At 32.1% G+C, this 22,954-nt stretch overlaps 3 protein-coding genes and 1 long non-coding RNA gene across 4 annotated transcripts; 3 read left to right on the top strand and 1 right to left on the bottom strand.

Annotated features, from left to right (window-relative positions):
• Positions 1-1,086: 1,086 nt before the first annotated feature.
• LOC137829843 (uncharacterized) lies at positions 1,087-1,898 on the top strand. The gene is made up of 2 exons (XR_011084095.1): positions 1,087-1,346; positions 1,445-1,898. It is a non-coding gene; the product is annotated as an uncharacterized lncRNA (long non-coding RNA).
• A 5,356-nt stretch (positions 1,899-7,254) lies between these two features.
• LOC137829842 (heavy metal-associated isoprenylated plant protein 34) lies at positions 7,255-10,071 on the top strand. The gene is made up of 3 exons (XM_068636802.1): positions 7,255-7,684; positions 7,844-7,919; positions 8,267-10,071. Exons 1-3 carry the CDS (start codon positions 7,655-7,657, stop codon positions 9,820-9,822), a joined length of 1,662 nt encoding a protein of 553 aa, XP_068492903.1. The 5' UTR covers positions 7,255-7,654; the 3' UTR covers positions 9,823-10,071.
• Positions 10,072-15,374: 5,303 nt separating this feature from the next.
• On the top strand, positions 15,375-17,208 carry LOC137828188 (nuclear transcription factor Y subunit C-3-like). Its single transcript, XM_068634653.1, has 2 exons — positions 15,375-15,641; positions 16,246-17,208. The coding sequence occupies exon 2, from the start codon at positions 16,247-16,249 to the stop codon at positions 17,030-17,032; it is 786 nt and encodes a 261-aa protein (XP_068490754.1). The 5' UTR covers positions 15,375-15,641; position 16,246; the 3' UTR covers positions 17,033-17,208.
• Positions 17,209-19,229: 2,021 nt separating this feature from the next.
• LOC137829841 (increased DNA methylation 2) lies at positions 19,230-21,305 on the bottom strand. The gene is made up of 2 exons (XM_068636801.1): positions 20,297-21,305; positions 19,230-19,736 (listed from the first exon to the last, which is right to left on the bottom strand). Exons 1-2 carry the CDS (start codon positions 21,198-21,200, stop codon positions 19,498-19,500), a joined length of 1,143 nt encoding a protein of 380 aa, XP_068492902.1. The 5' UTR covers positions 21,201-21,305; the 3' UTR covers positions 19,230-19,497.
• Positions 21,306-22,954: the final 1,649 nt, after the last annotated feature.

The raw sequence follows: 22,954 nt of genomic DNA, 5'->3' as shown, positions 1-22,954 counted from the left end.
GACATTTTAGAATTAAAAAATCAAAAAAGATAATTTTGATATTTTATGAAGTGTAGGGGTAGAGGAGGAAAAGATGAGTTGGGGGAACCAAGACCTCCCAACCAGCAGACGCTCCAAAGATTCATTATCCAAAATATTTGCTCACCGAATTGATCTCAGCACGAGTTTTTAGGCCTGACCAAATATTTTACCAACTCTATAAAGACAAATTGGTTTTTAAAATTTATAGTGAGTCCTTTACTTTAGTATAAACAATAACTATAAATTATAATAATAGATGCAACAATGTACTGTCTGAAAGCAGTGTTAAATGAGCCACAACTGGAAGCTCTTCCAAAATTTTGTTATATTTTCTCTTTTCTCTTTAAAACACATATATTAAAGCAACCATTATAGACCACAAACTTATTGTTCCCAATGTGACATAAATGGTTTAACTAGATTCTATACATCTAAAAGAACTAGTGGAAAATAACACTAATGAGACAGAAGTGTGTTCTTGAAACTCCCTTGGTGGGAGCACATGACCCAAGATCCATTTGAATAATGAGAAGGTGGGTACATTTTTTTTTCTTGGAATTCTCTATTCCCACAAAAGCAAGAACAAGTCCTCCAGTGAATCATCAAGGCTTGTGTCGTTTATTGGTGTATTTAGTTTGGTTAAATTTGAAATTTCTAAATACTTTCTAATCACACTAAAAAAACTACCCTAAATTTTAAACTCTAAACTAATCAAGATAGATTTTAACAAATCTAGAATTACAATTTGGGCATGGTTGAAATAAGGAGTCGTGATCAGGTTCGGACAAATTTAACATAATCTTAGTAACTAGCAGCTAAAATTGTGTGCGGTTACAATGACGTTAAGAGGATAATATCATTATACTAACCATTTGACTTGGACTTGGCATCAATCTAGTAAAGTAAATTTTGTATTTTGAATAATAGTATACCAAGTGTTATGAAATTTTTAATAGTGGATGTAGAGAGTTTGTATGTAGATCAGAGAACAATATGGTGTTCTTTTTCCTTTATCTTTCTCTTTTCTCTTTTTACTTCTTTGTTTTCTAATGGTTTTATGTTTTGTCTTGTTAATCATTACAGACACCACTCTTTTTGTTTATTTCTTGTTTCCAATCCCTTTGACAAAGAATCAATTTGGTTGTTGATAAGAGATTATTTTATATCTTTGTAATATTTCAGTATTAGTCAATATATACTCAACATGTTTCATTTCTTCACCCCTCTATCCATAGCCAACATTCTCATCCCCTCTCAATAGCTGAGAATCCAATCAGTCTATAGTAGTAACATTGTGTCTATCTTTTCAGATGACAATTGTATTGGTAAGGTGGAGTTGGTGGTGAATGTGTGAAGAAGATGCTGATTCTGTGTTTTTGAGTCATTCTTTTTTAACTTTTTTACTAATCCCTGAATGATATAGATGCAGTTGAATCATCTTTAAAGTTGGCATTGTTAGCATTTGATGTGGACTGTGTTGATGTTGAGCCTGCAATGGTAAGTCCCTATACATGTTAGTTGAGTTGAGGGTAAGGACTAAAATTATTGTATATTCTACCCTTGATTTCTGATTATTACAATTAATTGAAGACCTGTCTGTTGTGTGTGGAACTACCTTGTAGGTAAAATCTGAGAAAGGTGTGTTTCTTATCTTGGCTTAAGACTTTTGCATCAAAGTTGATGTCATGAATTAATCCCTAGGAGCTACTCTATTATGCTTTCTCATTTACATGTGATTTGTACAACTATATTTTTGTAATGTTCTTGAAATGTGAACCTTATTTGTCCCCTATCAGAATGTAAATAATGGTTGAGACAAGAGACTGAAACACCATTCACAGCAAATTACAATGATATAGTAAAATATCTATTTAGTCTCTCTTTTAGTAAAATAATTAAATTTATATATTTTTACATTTGACTGAAAATATTGATTAAAAATATATTTTTCTCTTCCAATACTTTAATATAATCAGAACCAATTTACTTTTTGGCATGATGTATCACAGAGGAGCTTGTAGTAAGAAAGTAAACAATGAAAATCACAATATAATAGAACATACATAACAATACTAGTTCAGATATAATTAAAAAGAACTAATCATTTCAATTCCTGTATATTAGAATTTCTTGCAGCTTATGAGAAGACAATTAACACTAGTGATAAGTAATATACACTGGTATTGATATTTGCTTCAACTGAAGCAAGTGAAATGAATGCATAACTGTTAGCCTGGTAAGTTATGATCTTTGATAAGTTTCTTTGGTCAAAGTTGCCAAATTGGGAATGAGATTATTATCTCTTTGGCACAGGTTTGCACTGTTCCATCCATTTGTCACCACATCTTCTAGTCTGACTTCTAACAGAATATCAAGATACAATAAATAAGAATATATATAAATATCAATATTTTTTTCTTGCTCATTTGTTGTTTATCCCAGTCTATCTTTAATACAAAATAAAAATGTTTTTGTGCATACTTGTTTACTCCAGTGAATAAGGTGAATATCTTGAATATGGGTTCAATTTGCTGAAAGGAATTACACATACATAGCATGTAAACTATAGTACTAGATATTGATAATTTTTTTTGAAGTAACTTGAACTATTGTGGTTTATAACAATCTTTTCAATGTGCTCAAAGAGAGTGGAGTCTGAGATTTATTGTGAACTTTGCACAATGGTGAATAATATCGGACAAGTTCAATTTTACCTTTATTAGAAAGTGGGGGCATTTATGGTGATGTATCTGTCCACTTTTATCTTGTTTAAAGAAAAATTGTATGGTACAGTGAGAGAAGAATGAGGGAGATTGAAGTAGGAGGTGAGTTACTTAGCAGAGGCAGAGAAGGATAATTTCAAAGCTGTCAATCATGTTATGTTACATTGCATCGTTGTTCGAGAAAGTGAGGTAAAGAACACATCAGTCAAAATGGTCTGTGAGGGAGCATAGCATTAATGTCATGTATTTTCTTTTTCTCTTCTTTCCTTGTGTTTGTGTGTGTGTTGGTTGCTTGGAAGTATATCACAGATGAAGTAAACTCTGTAGTAAGTGTCCCCTGCACACGGTCCCAAGAGAATAAAAAGGCAGAACAAAAGTGGGAATATAGAATATCAACCGCGACAAGCAAGCGTAAAACCACAGTATCTTTGGCATCTTAGTATTATTATCTACATTAAAGTTGAATTTGGATCCAACCCTCTCAGAGTTTCGAATATTGAGGTCAAATAAAGCACACTCCACTCTGTGCTCTCAAATCTCAATGTCTGAAACTCTTAATTCCTGTCTTAAAGCAAAGCCAACCACAACAGACACTAACCATCCTATTCTATCCTTTCTTTCTCCTCAAGGATTTTCACCTTCTGGGGATTGCTGCTTCCTCTTCCATCAATTTCAATGTATTAATTAACTCTGCTTTTATATAATTGATACTACTGTATGTACACTATAATAAATTAGTAATAGTATAATTTGTCTTTGGTCTTTGTATTACTGCATTGCAGGATCAAACTTTCTGACTTGAAATTTCACTGAAACCTGACATCATGGTCAACTGTCATAATTAGCAAACTAGAATGTCATGAGTTCAGCTTCAGCATGCGTACTGTCTTATGGGTCGGGTACGGGTCTCCAAGGAACCATGCTACTCCGATTGATCCTTTATTAGGTTAGGATGTGTAGCATCTGGGTTCCACTCCCACAGCCACACATGGTGTCAGTGTCAACACCACCTTACCCGTTTACAGAACCAATAATTCAGTTCAGTTTCAAACCAAACAGTGTTGAATCTAGTAGAAATTTAATATTTCACCATATGAAAAACAAGATTTCAGTTTAGCATTTTTTGTTATGTTTTAAAGTGTTTTTCTCAGTCTGTTAGAAATTTAGCATTTCACAATAAAACATGTTTTTGAACATAATTGTTTTTGGAAAATGAATAAGAAATTGAATTGAGGTTAGGTTTTGGTTTTGATTCCTCCAATCTCATAAAAGCACTTATGACTCTGAAGTGATTACCCAACAACTCCACTGTACCAACCTGGGCCTTCTGTTTGGGGTCCCGAGCTCTTAATTTATCTGTCAAGTTCATAAACTAGTCCCTGCCTCCCTGGGGCACATGTCCCTCCATGAAAGGTAGCCTATTTTCTTCTGATAAGGACCTCACTTCAGTTCTCATTGCCACCACCCAACACCCATCACTATCCTTCTTTAGGATTAAATTAACCCCCGTAAGTGGTGTAGGATGTCTTTTGTTATGTCAATCTCACACTCTAATACAAAATCATCACAAAATAAAAAAATATGAAAAGTTAAACAACCCCTAATCAAATCCTGTGTGAACATGATCAAGCACGTCTTAATCTGCTGTAGAAGTGCTCAAGTTGGGTCAAGAGGGTTAATTGCACAATAGTAATCTTTATCTTTCAAAAGTTTGGCAATATAAATAGTACTTTTGCCATGTAGTGATACAATCTAGCAATTGAACAACTTTATACATTTTGCGTGAGTTATTTGACTACAATCTTGGGATTAGAAGTCAGTTTTTTTCTTTATTCCACTTTCCAAAGTTATGTTATATCAATTCTGTATGTGACCATCACCAGGTAACCAACCAAACAAATATCTACCATTGAATTCACACATAAGATTTTAAGAGAAACCATCCCACTAAGATTTTCCCTTTTTCCTTTAAGCAAGTGTCACTTTTTAATTATTGATTTCCTTGTTTACTATGACGAGGGACTCAATACCCTCATGCCGTAATAATAATAGTTGAATAAAGAAAAATAAAACATTTCAAAATAATATTCATAATATCAAATGACTTTTACTGTTAAATAAATTATTGGATTGCGACGTCTTGCTGATTTTATAACATATCTTCAATAATTTTCAGGAGTTTGATATGTTAGATTCCATGGTTTCATAATTTGGCAGATACATGTGTTGTTGTATAACAATGGAGGAGGTGAAACATCAATTCAAAATGGGCATTAAGTTTAATTGGGTCACTTTCCAGACAGAAAGGATTAATATAAATTGGCTGCTTTAGACAGAAATTTGAATCCCATGAATTATTTTTGTTTGGAATGAAACATCTATATGCTAAATTCTAGCTGATTATTTACAGTAGTTAAGTTTTCCATCCATGTGATGGACTTCCCCATCCCTTTCCTCATTGTGATTTCACATTTCTGCCCATTTTGCTTGTTATTTCTTGGTAACACTACCAGCAAAGTTTGGATTTTAAGTCAACCTGAAAAAGACCATTTCATAAGTTTTAAAGCATTACAGTAAGTTAAATATTCCAAGAATATGTATTTCCTCTCCAATTAAAATTCTATGCTCAAAGGCAAAGCTCTTAAACTTGGATTGCTCTTTCTCAAAATAAAAATTACCCACTTTTATAATATTTTTAAACTAACCCCATAAGGTAAAAAAAGAATGAAAATATCAATTGTTAAAATTTAGACACGAGAAGAGTGTAATCCAATAAATGAGACATTAAATAGCACATGTTGTGATAAAATATATGCTTCAAACACTCTTGTCAAATAGGTATATATTTATGTCAATTGGGTCAGTGGATCTGTAAACCAAAGACTGGTATCTCAGTAATGGGGGTGATGAGTTAGTTGACAGCCAGGTATTTATCAAGCTATTCCTATCTGCATGTACAATCAATAATGGAACAAATTGGTAAATTCTTTACCTCAAACATTGCATGCTTAGTTATTGGAATAAATTAGAGACTTTAAATATCAAACCAGAAGTTATTTTAATAATTTTGAAATTGCAGAAACGATGCTTTATTTTATGTTGGATCATGTGTAATGTAATTAAGATGTGAGTAAACTTAAAAAAGAGCAGGCAGTTGTGTTGTGTGTGTCCTTGTCAGTGGCACCGCCCCTGATTAAAGGGTCAAATAATGATGAATAAGAAAAATCTGAAGTGGAAAGCTTGTGAGAAACGAATCTTCTATTCCTTTCATAACACAAGATGTTCAACTCAATAACGGGAAGGAGTTGTCCATTAGCTATTAGACCATGAAAAGAAAACAAGTACAGTTCATATAATATAATTGTACAGCACTACAAAAACAAAGATTGATTAGCATATACACTATTTTTTTTATCCATTTAGTATACACACTAGTTGAATAGCAAGTAGTAGCAAACTATAAAAAAGGAAAGGAGACAGAAAAGAAAAGATAAATGGAAAGTGGTGGAAATGATCTGAAACTAAATCAACCCCACAGCCTACAAAAACAAAAGTATTTTGATAAACTTTGGATTTTTTGGGAAGGTGTTTCCCATGGTGGTGGTGGGGTGGTTCTTTTGTAGATTACTGAAATCTTTTAAGGCATTTTTTTAAAAATTTGAAAGGATAACAATAAAGAAAAGATGACATGGGGACAGCAAATTTGCAGCAGGTTGGACTTTTAATGAAGACAAACAATGATTTTGGTTGCAAAAGCAGGGTCCTAACTCGCAGAAGATCAATGTTCAGTGTTCTCCAACTTTAAAAAATTATGCATTATTTGAGTGTAGTGATTGGCTGTATTATATGTCAGTACCATTGGGATGGGTTTTGAGAGGTCCCTGTGTTGGTTGCTTTTACACACAAACCCAAATCCCATCTTTAAATTTCCGAATCACTATTTCTACCTTCACTGACACCTCTTTGCTCTTTGCTGTCTTCCTTCCTTTGTGAAAGTCCAAAACCATCTTCTTATTTCTCAGTTTCACAACGGAACATTAATCCATAAGCACTATAAAGTTAGAAAAACTAATTCTTTTACACAAACACAAACAAACCATTCTTCACTAAAATTCCAAAATCAATGTCCCATGTAAACAAGTTTCCCACGACACCAAGAAATAGATTCCAATTACAAATTATAAGGTGACTTGACTAGAGTGTAGTGCAGAGGATTGTAACGTAATATGCAGCCCAAATTATCCCTTTGAAGAATTGAACTTCTCAAGTATTTCATTGACAATTTTTTAAGTAAGCCAGCTAAGGAAGTTGATAGGGAGAGTTGTACTCTACTTTCACGCAAGCTCACATGCTGCATAAGTTTTGACTAGTTATTTAAAATATGCATGTTCACAGGCCCAAATGAACAGGGCCGGCCCAGAAGTTAACGGGCCGAATAGGTTAAAAGAGGGGGTCAAAGTAAGTCAACAAGAGATATTAAAAAGATAGTTTGGTCCTAATTATTTAGGTGGAGCAATGGCAGTATTAAGCTGTCAGGGAGACCAGTTTGAAAGGTTCACGAGTTTCTTATTTATATATGTATAATATTATAAAGCATAAAACATAAAGCCAACTCATAGTCATAGGAGCTATCTACCCTGGTTCCAAATTCACCTTCTCTCTTCTTTTATCTCCTCTCTTTCTCTCTAAAATGTGACTTTGCTGTTCTTGTACGTGTGTGTTTGTGTGTGAGCCTAAACAGTACGGATACTTGAGGAAAGGAACAAATATAGAAGTGTCCAATGCCTAACAACAACACCCTTTCCTCTCTCTAAAAAACAATTCTCATAACACTACTCTCACTGTCTGTTCTCTACTTCTTCACTCACATCTCTGCGCTGTGTGTGTGAATCACCAGCTACCCAGCCAGGATGAGCAAACAAGACATGCTCAAAGTTCAGGTGCTCACTTGTTACCACTTTCACTCTTCTTTTCATAGCTTAATTAAACTAGTTCAAAAGACAAATCTGTTTCCGTCCTTTCTTTGTTATTCTGTTGAATGCGTACAGTTCCCAACTTATGCTAACTGATCTGTGTTGTGTTTATATTCCCCCCTGTAGAATTGCCTTCTCAAGGTGAATATCCACTGCGATGGCTGTGAACAGAAAGTAAAGAAAATCCTCCAGAAAATTGATGGTACATCTCCAGCACCCACCCTTTTGCCTTTTCTTTTTTCAAATTTTCATGTCATGCTAATTCGCTTCATTACTCGACTTTATTGTGCCACTTAATTTATCCCACTTATTTTGGTGTTTATTATTCTATAATATATTTCAAGCTTCCAACTTTACTCTTTTTTTCTTGGTACGCAGCTACCCAGTTTGCATTTTTTTTTCTTGGTACATAGCTTAGAACTTTACTTTATTGGGTAGCACGGTTTCTGTATTTGCAAGCAAAGATAATTAGATATCAGATTTGACAGTTTACTTTTGTAGAGTGTTATTTAGTTTTGTCGTTAAGCATGGTGAGTTATTGTTGTGCAGGAGTGTATTCTGTGAACATAGATGCGGAGCGGGGGAAGGTAATGGTGTCAGGGCACATAGATCCAGCTAAGCTGATAAAAAAGCTGAAGAGGTCAGGGAAGCATGCCGAAGTTTGGGGCGGGCAGAGAGGCATGATGTACAACCAAAACTACCCCACCTACCCTCAGTTCAAGAACTTGCACATAGATAACACCAAAGGGGGCAAGGACAACAAGCCTCAGAATCACAAGGGTGGTGCTCCTCAGAAAGGTGGAGGTGGTGGTCAACTAGCACACTTCCAAAATACCAAGGAAGGCTCAAAAGTACCCCCTAAGAATCAGAAATCTGTCCACTTCAACTTATCAGAGGATGAACTTGATGAGAGTGATGAAGATTTTGGTGAATTTGATGATGATTATGACGAGTTTGAAGATGATTATGATGATTTTGATGAAGAGGATGAGGAGGAGGAAGAGTATGGACATGGCCGGGGGCAGGGGCAGGGGCAGGGGCATCCAATGCAACACAACAAGATGATGGGCCAGATGGGGAACGGGCGTGGGCCTCATGGGCCTGGCGGAATGATGAATGGGTCTGGCATGAACAGCCATAAAGGGGGTGGGAATTACGGGAGTGTGAAGAAGGGTGAGGTCATTGATCTACCCATACAAATGAAGGGCAAAGGTGGAAACTTCAACGAGGGTAAAAATGGAAATGGAGGAAAAAAAGGCAATGGAGATGACGGTCAAAAGAACAAAGGTGGAAAGCAAAAGGGTGGTGGCGGTGGGGGAAATAACACTCACAACAGTGAGAACAAGAAAAAGAACTCCAAAGCCAAAAATGGCGGTGGCTTCCTGGTTCGGTTCCTAGGCCTTGGGAAAAAGAACAAGAAGGGAGGAGGTTCAGCCGACACAACAACAAACAAGAATAAAGACAACAGAGGTGGAAACAACAACAACAAAGGAAAGAAAAACGGAGGAGCAGGAGGAGGTAAATTAGACAAACTTGAGTTTGACTTCCAGGATTTTGATATCTCTCCCAAAGGTAAAAATGGCAAGGGTAGCAATAATGGTAAAAACAATAATGGCAAGGGTCACGGTGGCAATAATGGCAATGTGGGGCCCATGGGTCCAATGAGCCATCAGGTGGGCCCCATGGGTCAGAGAGGCCCAATGAATCAGATGAGTCAAATGGAGCATATGAGGAACATGAACATGAATATCCCGGCGGTGCAAGGATTACCGGCGGCGGCAGCAGCTGCGGCGGCGATGAATGGCGGCTACTACCAAGGGATGCAAGGGATGCACATGCAACAACCAAACCTTTACAACATCCAACAACAGCAGCAACAACAGCAATTGATGGCCATGATGATGAACCAACAACACCAACAGCAGCAGCAGCAACAACAGCAGCAACAGCAAGCAAACATGAGCATGTACCCACCGCATATGCTGTATGGAAGGCAAGCCTCCATGAACTACTTTCCGCCGCCACCAATGCCGTCACACCCGATGGCGGATCCTATCACACATGTTTTCAGTGACGAGAACACTGAGAGCTGCAGCGTGATGTAAATTATTAGTATGGTGAGTAGTTGGTGTTTAATTAGGTTTGTTTGTATTTGTTTGTAGTATTTTGTTTTGGGGGGTTCATTAAATTTTGTCCTAGTACAACATTTTAGGGGTACTAGAATGCTTCAAAACAGCCCCATGGATGATGAGTAGGCCAATTGCAAGGCCATCACAGACTCTCACATGTTCTTTTAATTTCCCCAACTTAAATGGAGCCATATCATATGAATCTATCAAATTCTGCTGGCTAAATATCTTCTCACAATATTCTACATATTTTGTGCTCAAACCCATAAGTTGCTGTTTATCATGCTACTTTCTTACCTAAATAATTAGTTCAACTATACACATCTTTTCTTTTCCTCTTTATCTGGGGCCTTACCAACACACACACCAACAACACTTCTTCAACTAAAATATTCCTTCTTCTCAACTCTAAAACCCAAGCCTTATGTGGTGGGACCGCACCCTTCTTTATATTCAAAACTCTCTTTCTTCTTAAATGCTTCTTTCAAATAATATACTCATCAAATAATATTTCTAGGTGTGATGATCACCAAATTTATAATCAATTTTTTTGCATGATTGCAACATTATCAAAAAGCTAAAAAAAATCACCTTAATTCAGCCCGAAATTATAATACCAATACTTATGAGATGCCAAGGAATAAACAATTGTAATACATTATATTTCTCTTTTAAGTTCAAATCAAAATTGTGTGGAATATGAATGATACTTGGTACGTAAAGTATTCACTTTCTCGTGAATCCAAGAAACAGAAAGCAAAAGAAAAAAGAAAAGAGAATGAAAGAGATCCATGAAAGGGGATCAAAGAGAATGTAGAGACCTCGCATACTCATATCCTAATAATAACTTGGAGAATGATAAATATATAAATATTTTTTTTAACATTTGGCTATTAATAAATAGATATTGCTATTGTCGGAGTAAGTGGGCTTTCTTTCTGAAGTGCTGCCTTTGAGTGGGCTCCAAATTCTATTGGCCCATATAAAGATGTAAAGTGTTAAATTAGGTTTTGGTCTTCGTCAAGTATTGGTTTGTTAAAGATGTAAAGTGATAAAGTAGGTTTTGGTCGTAGTCAAATATTGGTTTGGTTAGTTCGTTTCTGTTTTTAACTTGTTTCTCATTCCACTTGGGACAGGCTGAACGATTTGCCAATATTTTAATTAAAAAAACATACAACAAATATTTTTTTATTATATATAAATATGTAGATAATAATTATTTTAATTTTTCTGATTCAATACATTAATTGTTCAATTACAGACTTAAAAAAATCTATATGATTAAATATGTTTTTAATTAATATATATAACATTTTTTTTAAAAAATATTAAAATTATGTTAAGTAGATAAATAAGATGTTGTTAATTAATTTGTTTCATTTTTATTTATTTTACAACATCCTTTTATAAAATATGGTAAGAATATTCCTTCATTGATTTATTTACTTCGCTTAATATTATAAAAAAGTTATTTTTCAGGTTTGAAGAATAAGAGAAGACAGACTATGAAGTTAAACAAACCTAGTTTGAAAAACAATAAAATAAACTCATTTTAGAAAATGTATGTTTCGATTAAGTTAACTGTTGTGATATAATTTCTTAGATTAAAAAGTTCCAAACAATTGCTTAACAAATTCCATCATCTCATCTCAAGCATCAAGTAACTACAATCATAATGTAAAATCTCAAAACAAAAAAATCAACATTTTCACATTACACAAATCTAACTGTTATGAAGAAGTATTTTTCTCTGTATGTACTAGTTTTTTAACCCGCAGGGAAAATGCATGCAGGACTATTAATTATTTATTAAGTATTATTTTTTTAATTTTAACTAACATATTTATATATTAATTAATCATTTTTATAAAAGATAAATAAATACTTAAATTAATTAATTGGACTATGTAGATGTTTAGGAATTTCATTATCATGTGAATATTAATTATAAAGAAGTAAACAAACAATTTATATAACTAAATATAAAAAAGAATATATATAAATAAAAATAAATTTAAATGTAAATAGAAAATGAATACAAAATTTGCATATATAATTAAATAAAAAAACTAAACCATATAAAATTAGTATAAACAATTCATAAAAATAAATAGTACACGTATATAACGAAATTGTTTAAGTATAACAAAAATTATACAAATTTGAAGGGGAGAAAGTAACAATAAACGGTAAAAAAAGGATTCAAATACAAATGTAATATGTTATTGATTATAAAAGGGTAATTCTTAATTGAGGAATAATTTGTGGTGATAAATGTGATGTTAGAAATTTAAACAATTAATTTGTTTGTTGCAACCAAAAATTCAATTTAATGTATTTTCAAAGGGTGAACTGTTTCAAGAGTTGGAATGTTTCAAATTATTTCTTTTCAATAGTAACCTTTCTAGAAATTTTATGTGAGTAAATGAGCAATTAATTAAAATGCTATTAATGTTAGACAAAACCGTATAACATATATTTTTTAATAAATAAATTTCATTTGATATTTTCATTATGACTGCATATTGAAATCTTGAACGAATACCATTTCAAAATCTTGTGCTTACAAAAAAATAAGATTATATGACTGCATATAGAAACAAATAATTATTTTTGCTTGTGGATTGTGTTTTTTTGTTAGAAAAGAATAACATTTATTATGTTTATCATTTTAAGTATATGAATGAAGACTTATACAGGTTCTTAATTTTATATATAAAATGTGCAGTATTGATAAATTTGTCATTTTAAGTACATTTACGTAGAATTTTTAATGCAGGTTGTTAATATAAATATATTAATGTTTATAGCAATGTAATGGTTTATAATTTTCGATAATGAATTTTTAATTTTCATTCTATGTATGAATTTAGAATTATATTCTTGGTTTTATTCACTTAATGATCATTATAATGGTTATTAAAATTGGTTAGAAGACTATAAATGAGACTTTGTTAACTTTAAATATTATTATTAAAATTATAAACACGAATTTCTAAACAATATTAAATTGGAAAGTTTGAATTAGAATTTGTACAACACAAAGTTACATTCTATGTATACAATTTGTATAGAAATAAAATTATACAACCAATACAATATAAAATAATGACGAAGTATTTCTTTTGCCTTCCAACTGCAGTACATCATACTCTTCCCTATACACAAGTTTCTTCCCTGGATACAGGTTTGAAATTATTGAATCAGGTTCATGTCTTAAAAGAAAATAGAAATATTAAAAGATTAAAAGAAATTATTATGTGGGTTTCTTATTCGAACAAGTATTTTGTGTTGAACATATAAAATTATATCCAACACGTAAGCAATAACACAGTGGCAAAAATATAATCATCATCAGATGTTAAAAGAATAAGTAGAAAATAAACAATAATAACGTGGTAATAAGGACAAAATAAACAATATTAAAGTGATAAAAAAATTCTACAATTATGTGGATGCTACACTAAACATGCAACTCGTTAAAAAAAACTATCAACATGGTTTTATGTTATTAGCATATGAATAAATAAAGCAATAATAATATAAAATAAATTAAATAATATAATATAATATAAATTAAATTAAATAGGAAGAATTATATGAAACAATAATAAGTTTTGATATATTGGCCACTCACTATAAAGTGTTGAGCACATCTAATTATGTAAGACAAGACATTAATTTGTAGCGAGATAATGCAATATGAACAAAATACAAAACACATAGTAAGAAAACTAGTCAGTTAGTGTTCAAACAACGAGAACTACTATTCAAGTGGTTTTGGTTTGATGCTATTATTGAAATAACTTTTGGGTTTTCTTGCGGATTATATGGGTGTGAAAGAGGGTCGGCCACTCCGCTTAGGCTCGCAAAATGTGGGATGGGTTGGCTTGCTTCACATGCAAAATGCAGGCTGATTTTCATGACCCGCCTCGCAAGTGGATTGGTCCGTGGGTTAGCCCATTTTTTTTTTTGAATGTAGAGGAGGGGTGGAGGCAGCAGTGGTGTGTAGCAGCAGAACGACAGTAGCGCACGACAATTGCAGGCGAAGCCATGCAAAATCGCAAGGTGAGCGAGCGACAACACTGCAAAGGAGAGTGTGTCGTGTGTGTTTTTTGGAACAGCAGAACTGCGTTGTATTTGGAGTGAAAACCTAATTTTCTTTCACTCAAAGTTATCACTCCTCAATTGGACCATTATTGTCAAATCAATTAATTTTTTTATTTTTTATTTTTTATATTTTTTGCGGGCTAGCAGGTCAGTTCGCCCCGCCCCGCTGCTGGCCCACGCGAACCATGGGTTATGCAGGGCAGGCTAATGCGGGTTAGCAGGTTGAAAACATCAACCCGCCCTGCGATTTTTTACCTCAGCCGGTGGGAGGAGATGTCGCCGCCGCTATGGTCACTTACACCTTAATCTCATCTTTTCTCTGTCACATTTATTATATAAACAATATTTTACGCTATAAAGTGTCACTTAATGAAAATAAAGAATTTAAATATATTTTTTTTTTAAATCACGATACAAAATTGAATATTAATCATAAATATAAATTATAAAGATGAATAAGATAATTATAAAAGAAAATTATCCTTTAAACCTTTAAAACAAAACTACAAGTACAAATGTGTTATATGACAGAATTAGTATTAGATGATTCTCACTATGTTTAAATTAGAATATCTATACTGAAGATAAAAAAAAAAATTAAACTCTTCTATCCCAGATATTTTTAATTTTTTTCTTAACTTCTATTTTTTATCTGTTATTTATAAATTATAAAGATGAATAAGATAATTATAAAAGAAAATTATCCTTTAAACCTTTAAAACAAAACTACAAGTACAAATGTGTTATATGACAGAATTAGTATTAGATGATTCTCACTATGTTTAAATTAGAATATCTATACTGAAGATAAAAAAAAAAAATTAAACTCTTCTATCCCAGATATTTTTAATTTTTTTCTTAACTTCTATTTTTTATCTGTTATTTTTTTTCTTTGCTTTCAAATTAAATTATCATAATGATACATGATACTATCATGCAGATTTTGATATAGTATTTGATATAATATGATAAAAAAATATAGAAAAATAATGTAGATGGAATATTTGAATGCCACATACATATATAATTAGCACAAAGTTGTAACTTCTGTCAATAAACTCTATCAAAAATTTCATACAACACAAAGAAATATTGATTTCATCTAGTACAATAATTAACCAAATTGATATTATTTATTTTATGTGAAAAATGGTTATATTATAAAGAGGAATAATAGTAATAGTTATAGGAATAAAATATATATCAAAACAATGCATCATTTATATATAATTATAATTATTATATATAAACAACAACTAAAAACCCTTTTCTTTTATAAATATATAGTTATTATATATAAACAACAAAATAAGTTTGTTGGTTTCACTAAAGAAAGAAAACAGAGTTAGCTATTACTATTAAAATGAAAATCAGAATAGATCACACTCTCTTTTTTGGTTCTTGCCCTCCTAGTTTCGTTGGTCGAAGAAAACATCATTAATAGTTATAAAGCTCTGTCTTTTCATATGAATCCCTGAAAAAGGATTTGGATCTTTGGGCCTGCGGGAAAACATTCCACAATGTGTTTTTGGTGCACTAAAACTCTGGGGGTAACAGATCTGTGAAATGATAGAGAATTTCTGATGATTTTGCCTTTCTCCTCTCCTTTTCATTTTCATTTTCATTTGTAATCCCTTACAGATTCTTAATATTTGCAGAACAAAGCACCACCTGTCATAACGAAGGTAGTAACTCTAGTCATAGGAATACACACATCTACTATAATTTTTGTTCATGCATTTAGGTGTAGTGAAACCCTGTGTCATTCCCTATCTTGTTGTCAATCCAAACCCGAAATTTGGATGAGTACTTGTAACATGTATAGCCTTATCTATCTACCAAAACCATGAAACATGTGTATATATATAGCATTTTTCTTATGATGGATGCGGCTGGTAACAGATTTGCTTCTGAATATGTAATTGAGTGAAGATCAAGATCTGGGAATGAATTTATATAGTTTTGCTTAATGCATACAGAGAGAAGGGCGTGCCTTGTTTTCTCCCTCCAATTCTAGTATTCCCTGTATAAAGAATCTGGTTCTATATGTTTTATGATTCCACCTTTTGTTGCATGTACAACATAATGCTTATTTGAATAAAGGTTGTTAGCGTACTTTCAAGTGATGAATGTAGTTTTAGAGAATGATATTTTTGTAGCTTTTATTCTGGATGTACATTTAGAAGGAATATAATGGTAATCCAGAGATGCAATTGTTTGCATTTGCATACATTGTTTTGGTAGCATGTAAAGTGTAGACATTGATTTGTTTGATTTTACATGAAGCAGGATGGATCATCAAGGGCATGGGCATGGTCAGAACCCATCTCTGGGAGTTGTTGGAAGTGGACCTCAACTCACCTATGGTTCTAATCCATACCAGGCCAGCCACATAACAGCCTCACCTGGGATGGTTGTTGCATCACCTGGGACCATTCAATCCACTGGTCAACCAGCTGCAACTCAACTAGGACAGCATCAACTTGCTTATCAGCACATGCATCAGCAACAACAGCAGCAGCTGCAGCAAAGACTTCAAGCCTTCTGGACAAATCAATATCAAGAAATTGAGAAGGTGACTGATTTCAAGAACCACAGCCTTCCCTTGGCAAGGATAAAAAAGATTATGAAGGCCGATGAGGATGTCAGAATGATATCAGCTGAGGCACCTGTCATATTTGCAAGGGCATGTGAAATGTTCATATTGGAGCTAACCTTGCGTTCTTGGAACCATACTGAAGAGAACAAAAGGAAAACACTTCAAAAGAATGATATTGCAGCAGCCATCACAAGAACTGATATCTTTGATTTCTTGGTTGACATTGTGCCTAGGGAGGACTATAAAGATGAAGTGCTTGCATCAATGCCAAGAGGAACTGTACCAGTTACAGGGGCCCCTGAGGCACTTCCTTACTGTTATATGCCACCTCAACATGCACAAGTTGGAACTGCTGCTGTCATGATGGGTAATAACCCTGTGATGGATCCTTATGCTCAACAGTCTCATCAATACAGCATGGCACCGCAAATGTGGCCACAGCCACCAGAGCAACAACAATCATCTCCAGACCAGTAGCTGCTTATTATGAAAGGATCTTCCTCTATTTCTCTCTTGTTAATTAGTGTTTGAAGGACTTAAATTTTAACCTTTTTGTTGGACTGTTCATTTCAGTACATTCTACTAAAAAAAAATATGCAGTTTTTTGAGTTTTACTTTCCCTCTTTTTCTTTATTGAATTCCTATTCCCTGTCATAGAGATTCTTAATATGTATTATGACAAATATACAAAATTAATTAATGGCCCACAATGTCTATGATTTATCAGTTTTGTCTATGATGTTGGTTTCAAAACTGCATTATGGTTTGGCTAGTTATTTCAACCTGACTTTGCATTGGTTAAAGCATCTGGCTTTTGAATGTTATTAATAATAATAACTATCCTGTCTTGTATTGAACATGAAGTGGATGTTGTGATTGAACATTTGAATGTTCTTTTACTCCCGCCCAAGTTTAAATAGTCCTTCACCATTGCCTTCCCAATCTTTTACATATTAAAGTACTGAGTGTTTCAATACTCAAATCTATAAATAAAATAATACTTCAATAAAATATATAAAAACAACTTAATAATATACATTCTAAATTTCAAAAAATTTAACACTGATTATTTATTTTTCTGCTAAATACACATTGCAAGTTACTGTTATTTTCTTCTGAGAATAGGCATATACTTTGTTTAAGTTCCACATAAGTTAATCCATTGTGAATGTTGTTAATGATATATATAAAGTATATAAATAATATTTTTTATTATTGTTTAACAGTAAAAAATTATTATAAAATAAAGCATTTGTATAATTTTTATTTGAAGATGTATAGGATACAATTAATGTGATATTGATTTTTTGCAAAATGGCAATAAACACATTTTTTTAAAAATTCAACACTGAAAAAAAGAGGAGAACAAACAGAAAGAAGTACATTTGTGCGTGAACAAGAATTATCTTAAAGTAATTTTAATCACAGTTATCATGGATTTTTATTTTCAGGTGTAAATATTTGAAATGAAATTATTTTAAAAAATAATAATCTTATTTGTTGAATTATACTAGTACATCATATTATTTAACCACGCCAATTGTGATTCGATTAGACACTAAATCAGTTATTTGGTTATTTCATTCTACTTTCCAATGTGAATACTGTCACAGAGACATAAACTATATTTATGATATATACATCCTAAAAAAATTAAAACATAATTTTAAAAATTATGAGGTAATACGATTATAATACCATGTATAAAACTCGGAATATATATTTATTTATCAGATTAGATAGACACAAATTGTTGTATTTATTTACTTTGAAAAAAGAAGATTGATTTACAGTTACCACAGGAGTGGAGACCAAAATGAGATATAAAATTAACAGCATAAAACACAAATATCAAATGAATCTTATCTTAATGATGAAAACCATTACTTAAAAAATGTCAACTCAACCCATCTAATTATGATTGTATTGGTATATAAAGTTTCAAAACACTATATTTATAAGATGTGGTTGAAGTATTATACAGAAATACTACTATCTTTAGTCTTTTTTACCAAAAAAATAAATTATAATATTTTTATAATATATATTTTCTTATCAAAAAGGACCAAAGACAATGTTTTAAGATGTCCATTGAAAACATTAGGATATTAAATAAAAAGAACAACTTGCATATTCAACCACAAATAAATGTATGCTGACAGATTTAAATAGTTCATACAAGAAGGTGTACAAAAATATGTATAGGAATCAAGTAGTAAAATGAATGTAAGACTGGAAATTTCTAATCACTCAAATCATTGACATTTCAGTTTCTACATGTTTTTCCAACCAAATTGAGAATGTTATTTAGGGATCAGGATGGAATTGTGTGTCAGCTATAAAGAATGGAGTTAAATAATACTAACATGGAACAATACAAATTTTGCAAATATCAAGAATCGAGACCCTCAAGAACAACACAAAGCTAATCAATCACCCAGTACCTTCAGTTCAGTATGAAAAAAGTAGGAAAATACCAGAAATCAATTCTGAAACCATAAAAATAAGGAAGAACTCAACTTTTAATGTGATCAAATCACCTGAGAAATCTTAGTTATTACTACCATGTGCAGTGGCTGATGGCCAAGTCCAAGTTCTATAGAACAGTATAGTTACATATAGAACTACAAAATGGAGAGGAATTGTGTGTTTAAGTTGCAGGGTAGTCAGCACAAAATTAAATCACTCTTTCATATGTGGATGAAATGGATTAATTAATCATCTGACAATTGGATATTCAACATGAAGATATTGTCTCTACCATACTGAATATTGTCACTAATTCCAGCTCCTATTTGACACATTGTTTCAATTCATAGTAACATTTGTTGGTGCCTAATGAAATAAAAGAGATGATTCTAACCAAACAACTTTTCATAGTAATTTTTGTTGGTGCCTAGTGAAATAAAAGAGATGATTCTAACCAAACAACTTTTTCATCCTCATTTCGCTTTCATAACAATTCCTTCAAGAACTCCATCAGTGCCAAAATTACCTGAAAATTGATGCGGATCAACAGGCCCAGGCAGCTGGAAGGACATGCCAAATTTACCTGGTGGACAAAGGTTTTGAGTTTGCATTTCAAACGCCTTAGAGTACCTGTATACTACCCTCTCTCCTGTTATAGTTACTCCAGATATCAATATTTTCCCATCAAGCTCAACATCACAAAAGAATTCCTCTGCAGTTATAAATTCCAGCCATGTTAGTTAACAGTACTTAGATCTGAAACACAACTGTAAAAACAACTATCACACAAATTACTATTTAACAACAAACTATACATTCTTCATGGCCAATTTAGAAATTTGACATACATAAGCATTACTTAGCACATTTAAAAGCATTGACCATATCCAAGAAAACAAATAACAAAAAATTAGATAAAATAAGCATCCAAAAGTGTAGATTCCTACTAGAATAGCGAGTGGATCCCTTTATATACTAAGATCCATCTCAGCTAGCATGGAATTTAAAACAAATTCATTTCATCAATCAAAATCAGACACAAAAGAGACATTCCCACAACTCAGGTACATACAGCATAAAAGCTCAGAATTAAAAGAATAACACACTAAATATTTCAAGGCAATGGGTAAACAGTACCCAAATCTGGTCAAAGAATTAAAATATGTTAAGATGTGTTCTCTTGAATTTAATATGCAATCTCATATAATTTTTATGAAAAAAAAAATTGGGTTAACAAAACCATTATACAAATATATTTACCAAGATACTTACTTTCATCCCTCTTGACTCCTGGAAGAGAGACACGAAACAGATAGGAGTCTTCTGACTCTCCAATGTCCACAAGTCCTATGCTGGGACCAAATTGAGTCTTGGCCACAGTTCCAGTTAAAGCAAATCCATTCTTTGTAGCAGCCACAATGTCATACAATTCCTCCCTAGAAGGACGCGAAGGAAGGACCAACATAGCTGGCCCAACTTTTTCCTCTTCATCACTCTCCTCATCTTCAATACCACCAACATGATAACGATGACTTGTAGCATCACTCACACGTCCAACACCATGAACATTGTCCCTAAACTTATAAAAACCACCACAGGACTCATTCTCAAAATTCCTCATGGGCATGTTAGAGTTGCTGAGAACACAATTGTCGTAAGAAGAAGCACCCAGTTGCAATCCGGCAGCCTCTATGTCCACATGCAACTCTTCCACCCCACTCAGTCTCTTGAACCTCTCAACATCCTCTGGCTTTATGTAACTGCTATCAGGGTTGTCAATAAACACAATGTTGTGAATGATTTTATAGCGGTTTTTGAAGCGGGATTGAGGGTGCAAGTGGGGCGGGAACAAATCGAGAAAGTGGGGGTAATTGCTGTTTCCACCCTGGCCTTGAAAGAATCGACGCAGGAAGGTCAATTTAAGGATCATTGATTTATCACTTTTCCTGAGGATATAGTAATAGACACGCTCCAATTCGACAACTTTGATGAAGGAATTGGTCAATTGGTTCAATGTGTATGGAGGAAACCCTTCTGCTACTCTCTGCAAAATTGATTTTTTTGTGGCTGATTCGGTTTTGATGTCAGGACCAAAGTAGGTTCCCACGATGAAATACATTAAAAAGCACTGATCATCATTAGGGGTCACATTTTTTAGATCAGCCTCGGAAACCATCACGCACGACCCTTGTTGGTTTGTCACAGTGAGAAACAGAGCAGCAGACACAATGCATAGCACAGCATAGAGTGGAGAGAAGGAGAGAGAAGAAGAAGAGTCAATGCAATTGGAACTTAATATTATCATTCATCCTAATTATTTTTCTTTGGGATTTCGATGTGGGCCTGGGTTACTGCAAACGATTATCCAACCAATAACCAAACTTGCGCCGCAAGCTTACCCACTATCTAAGCTTTCACCTTATTTTTATTATTTTCCTTTATTAAAAAATTTACATTGTATGCACAATTTATTTTATTCTTAAACAATAAGTTAATAAATTGGTTTGTATGACTGGATAAAAAAAATAATAATAATAATTAATTGATGGATGACTAATTAGAAGAAAATAAAATAAAATTAATAAGATGTGTAATTTTTATGTTTTTTTTATTCTGTTCAACTTCGTCTTCAATTTTGTATTTATTAATTTTTTACTCTGTTTACATTTAGTAAGAACATATTTGGTTACAATTACAAGTCCTGATTCACTTAAAAAGTGATATTTAGTTATACCAAAATTTAAGATTATAAAATCATATTTTCTATATTTAATTTACATTTTAAAATGTAATATTTTTAAAGATTTTTGGTTAAATTTTTCAGGAACAAAATTGTCAGGCAAGAATCCAAGAGTGAACAAGAATTCTTTAAAAAATTCTGTAAAATCACTTTTATAATATTAGCATTATATTTGATGATGGTTCCTATGAGGCGAGAATGTTTCTAGCATATAGTTTTTTTTAATAGAAAGGAATTTCAAAACATTTTAAGAAACTCACATTTTTTATTTTTATTTTAAAGGTTTCAAATAGATTTTACTTACATCATTTTTAAGAAACATTAGTTCAACAGTAAAAAAATATTAAGAAACTCGTTTTTTTTAATTTTTTTAATTTAATTATGTTTTAAATAATCTTTACTTTATTATTAGTTTAGTTTTATTTAAAAAATCATATTTCTAAGATAATTTTTTTTTAATTTAAAGAAAATATACCAAGTGAGATTTATCTAATAATTGATTTTTTTTTAAGATTTGGTTGATTTAAGTGACGGAATTCATAAAAATCTATCATTGTGTTACTCTTCAAAGAATTAACATATTATTAGTTTTTATTTTGAATATGATTTTTCTTATATTTGATTTTTTTAACTTAAAAAAACCATAAAAACCAAAAATTTATTTATTTTATTTCTTTATTATTTTTCCGTATATATTGTTCTGCATATGAAAGTTGTAAAATATGTGTTATTTAAGGAACTCTGAGTAACTCTGAATTAGTATAAAATGTAATATATATTTTTTTTCTTATCTCATTTATATTATATTATTTTATCATCTATACTAATCCAAAATGAGGTTTACTATGAGAGTACTTGTGATTTCTTAAAAATGTTTTTAAAACTAAGTATTTAAACTAGTGATTAATTTGTTTAGAACTATAATTTAATCACTTTTATGTAATAATAAAAATTGTGTCAATCAAGTGATTCAACTAGGATACAAAAGTTTTTATCTAATGTAATTCCTTAAACAAATGAGTTGAGTTTAAAAAAAATAAAATATTTTATCTGACCAAATATGTTATTATTGGTTAATGTTGAATTGTCAATATTTCACTAGACACAATGTATTAAAAATCATTTATAAAAATTTCTCAATTCTTTTCATCATATCAGTCTACTACTATAAAGTTAAACACTTATCATAT

Source organism: Phaseolus vulgaris, chromosome 7, assembly GCF_000499845.2.
Source record: "Phaseolus vulgaris cultivar G19833 chromosome 7, P. vulgaris v2.0, whole genome shotgun sequence".
Lineage (NCBI taxonomy): Eukaryota > Viridiplantae > Streptophyta > Magnoliopsida > Fabales > Fabaceae > Phaseolus > Phaseolus vulgaris.
Note: the sequence above shows the minus strand (reverse complement) of the source record. Positions and strands in the feature narration are given on the sequence as shown.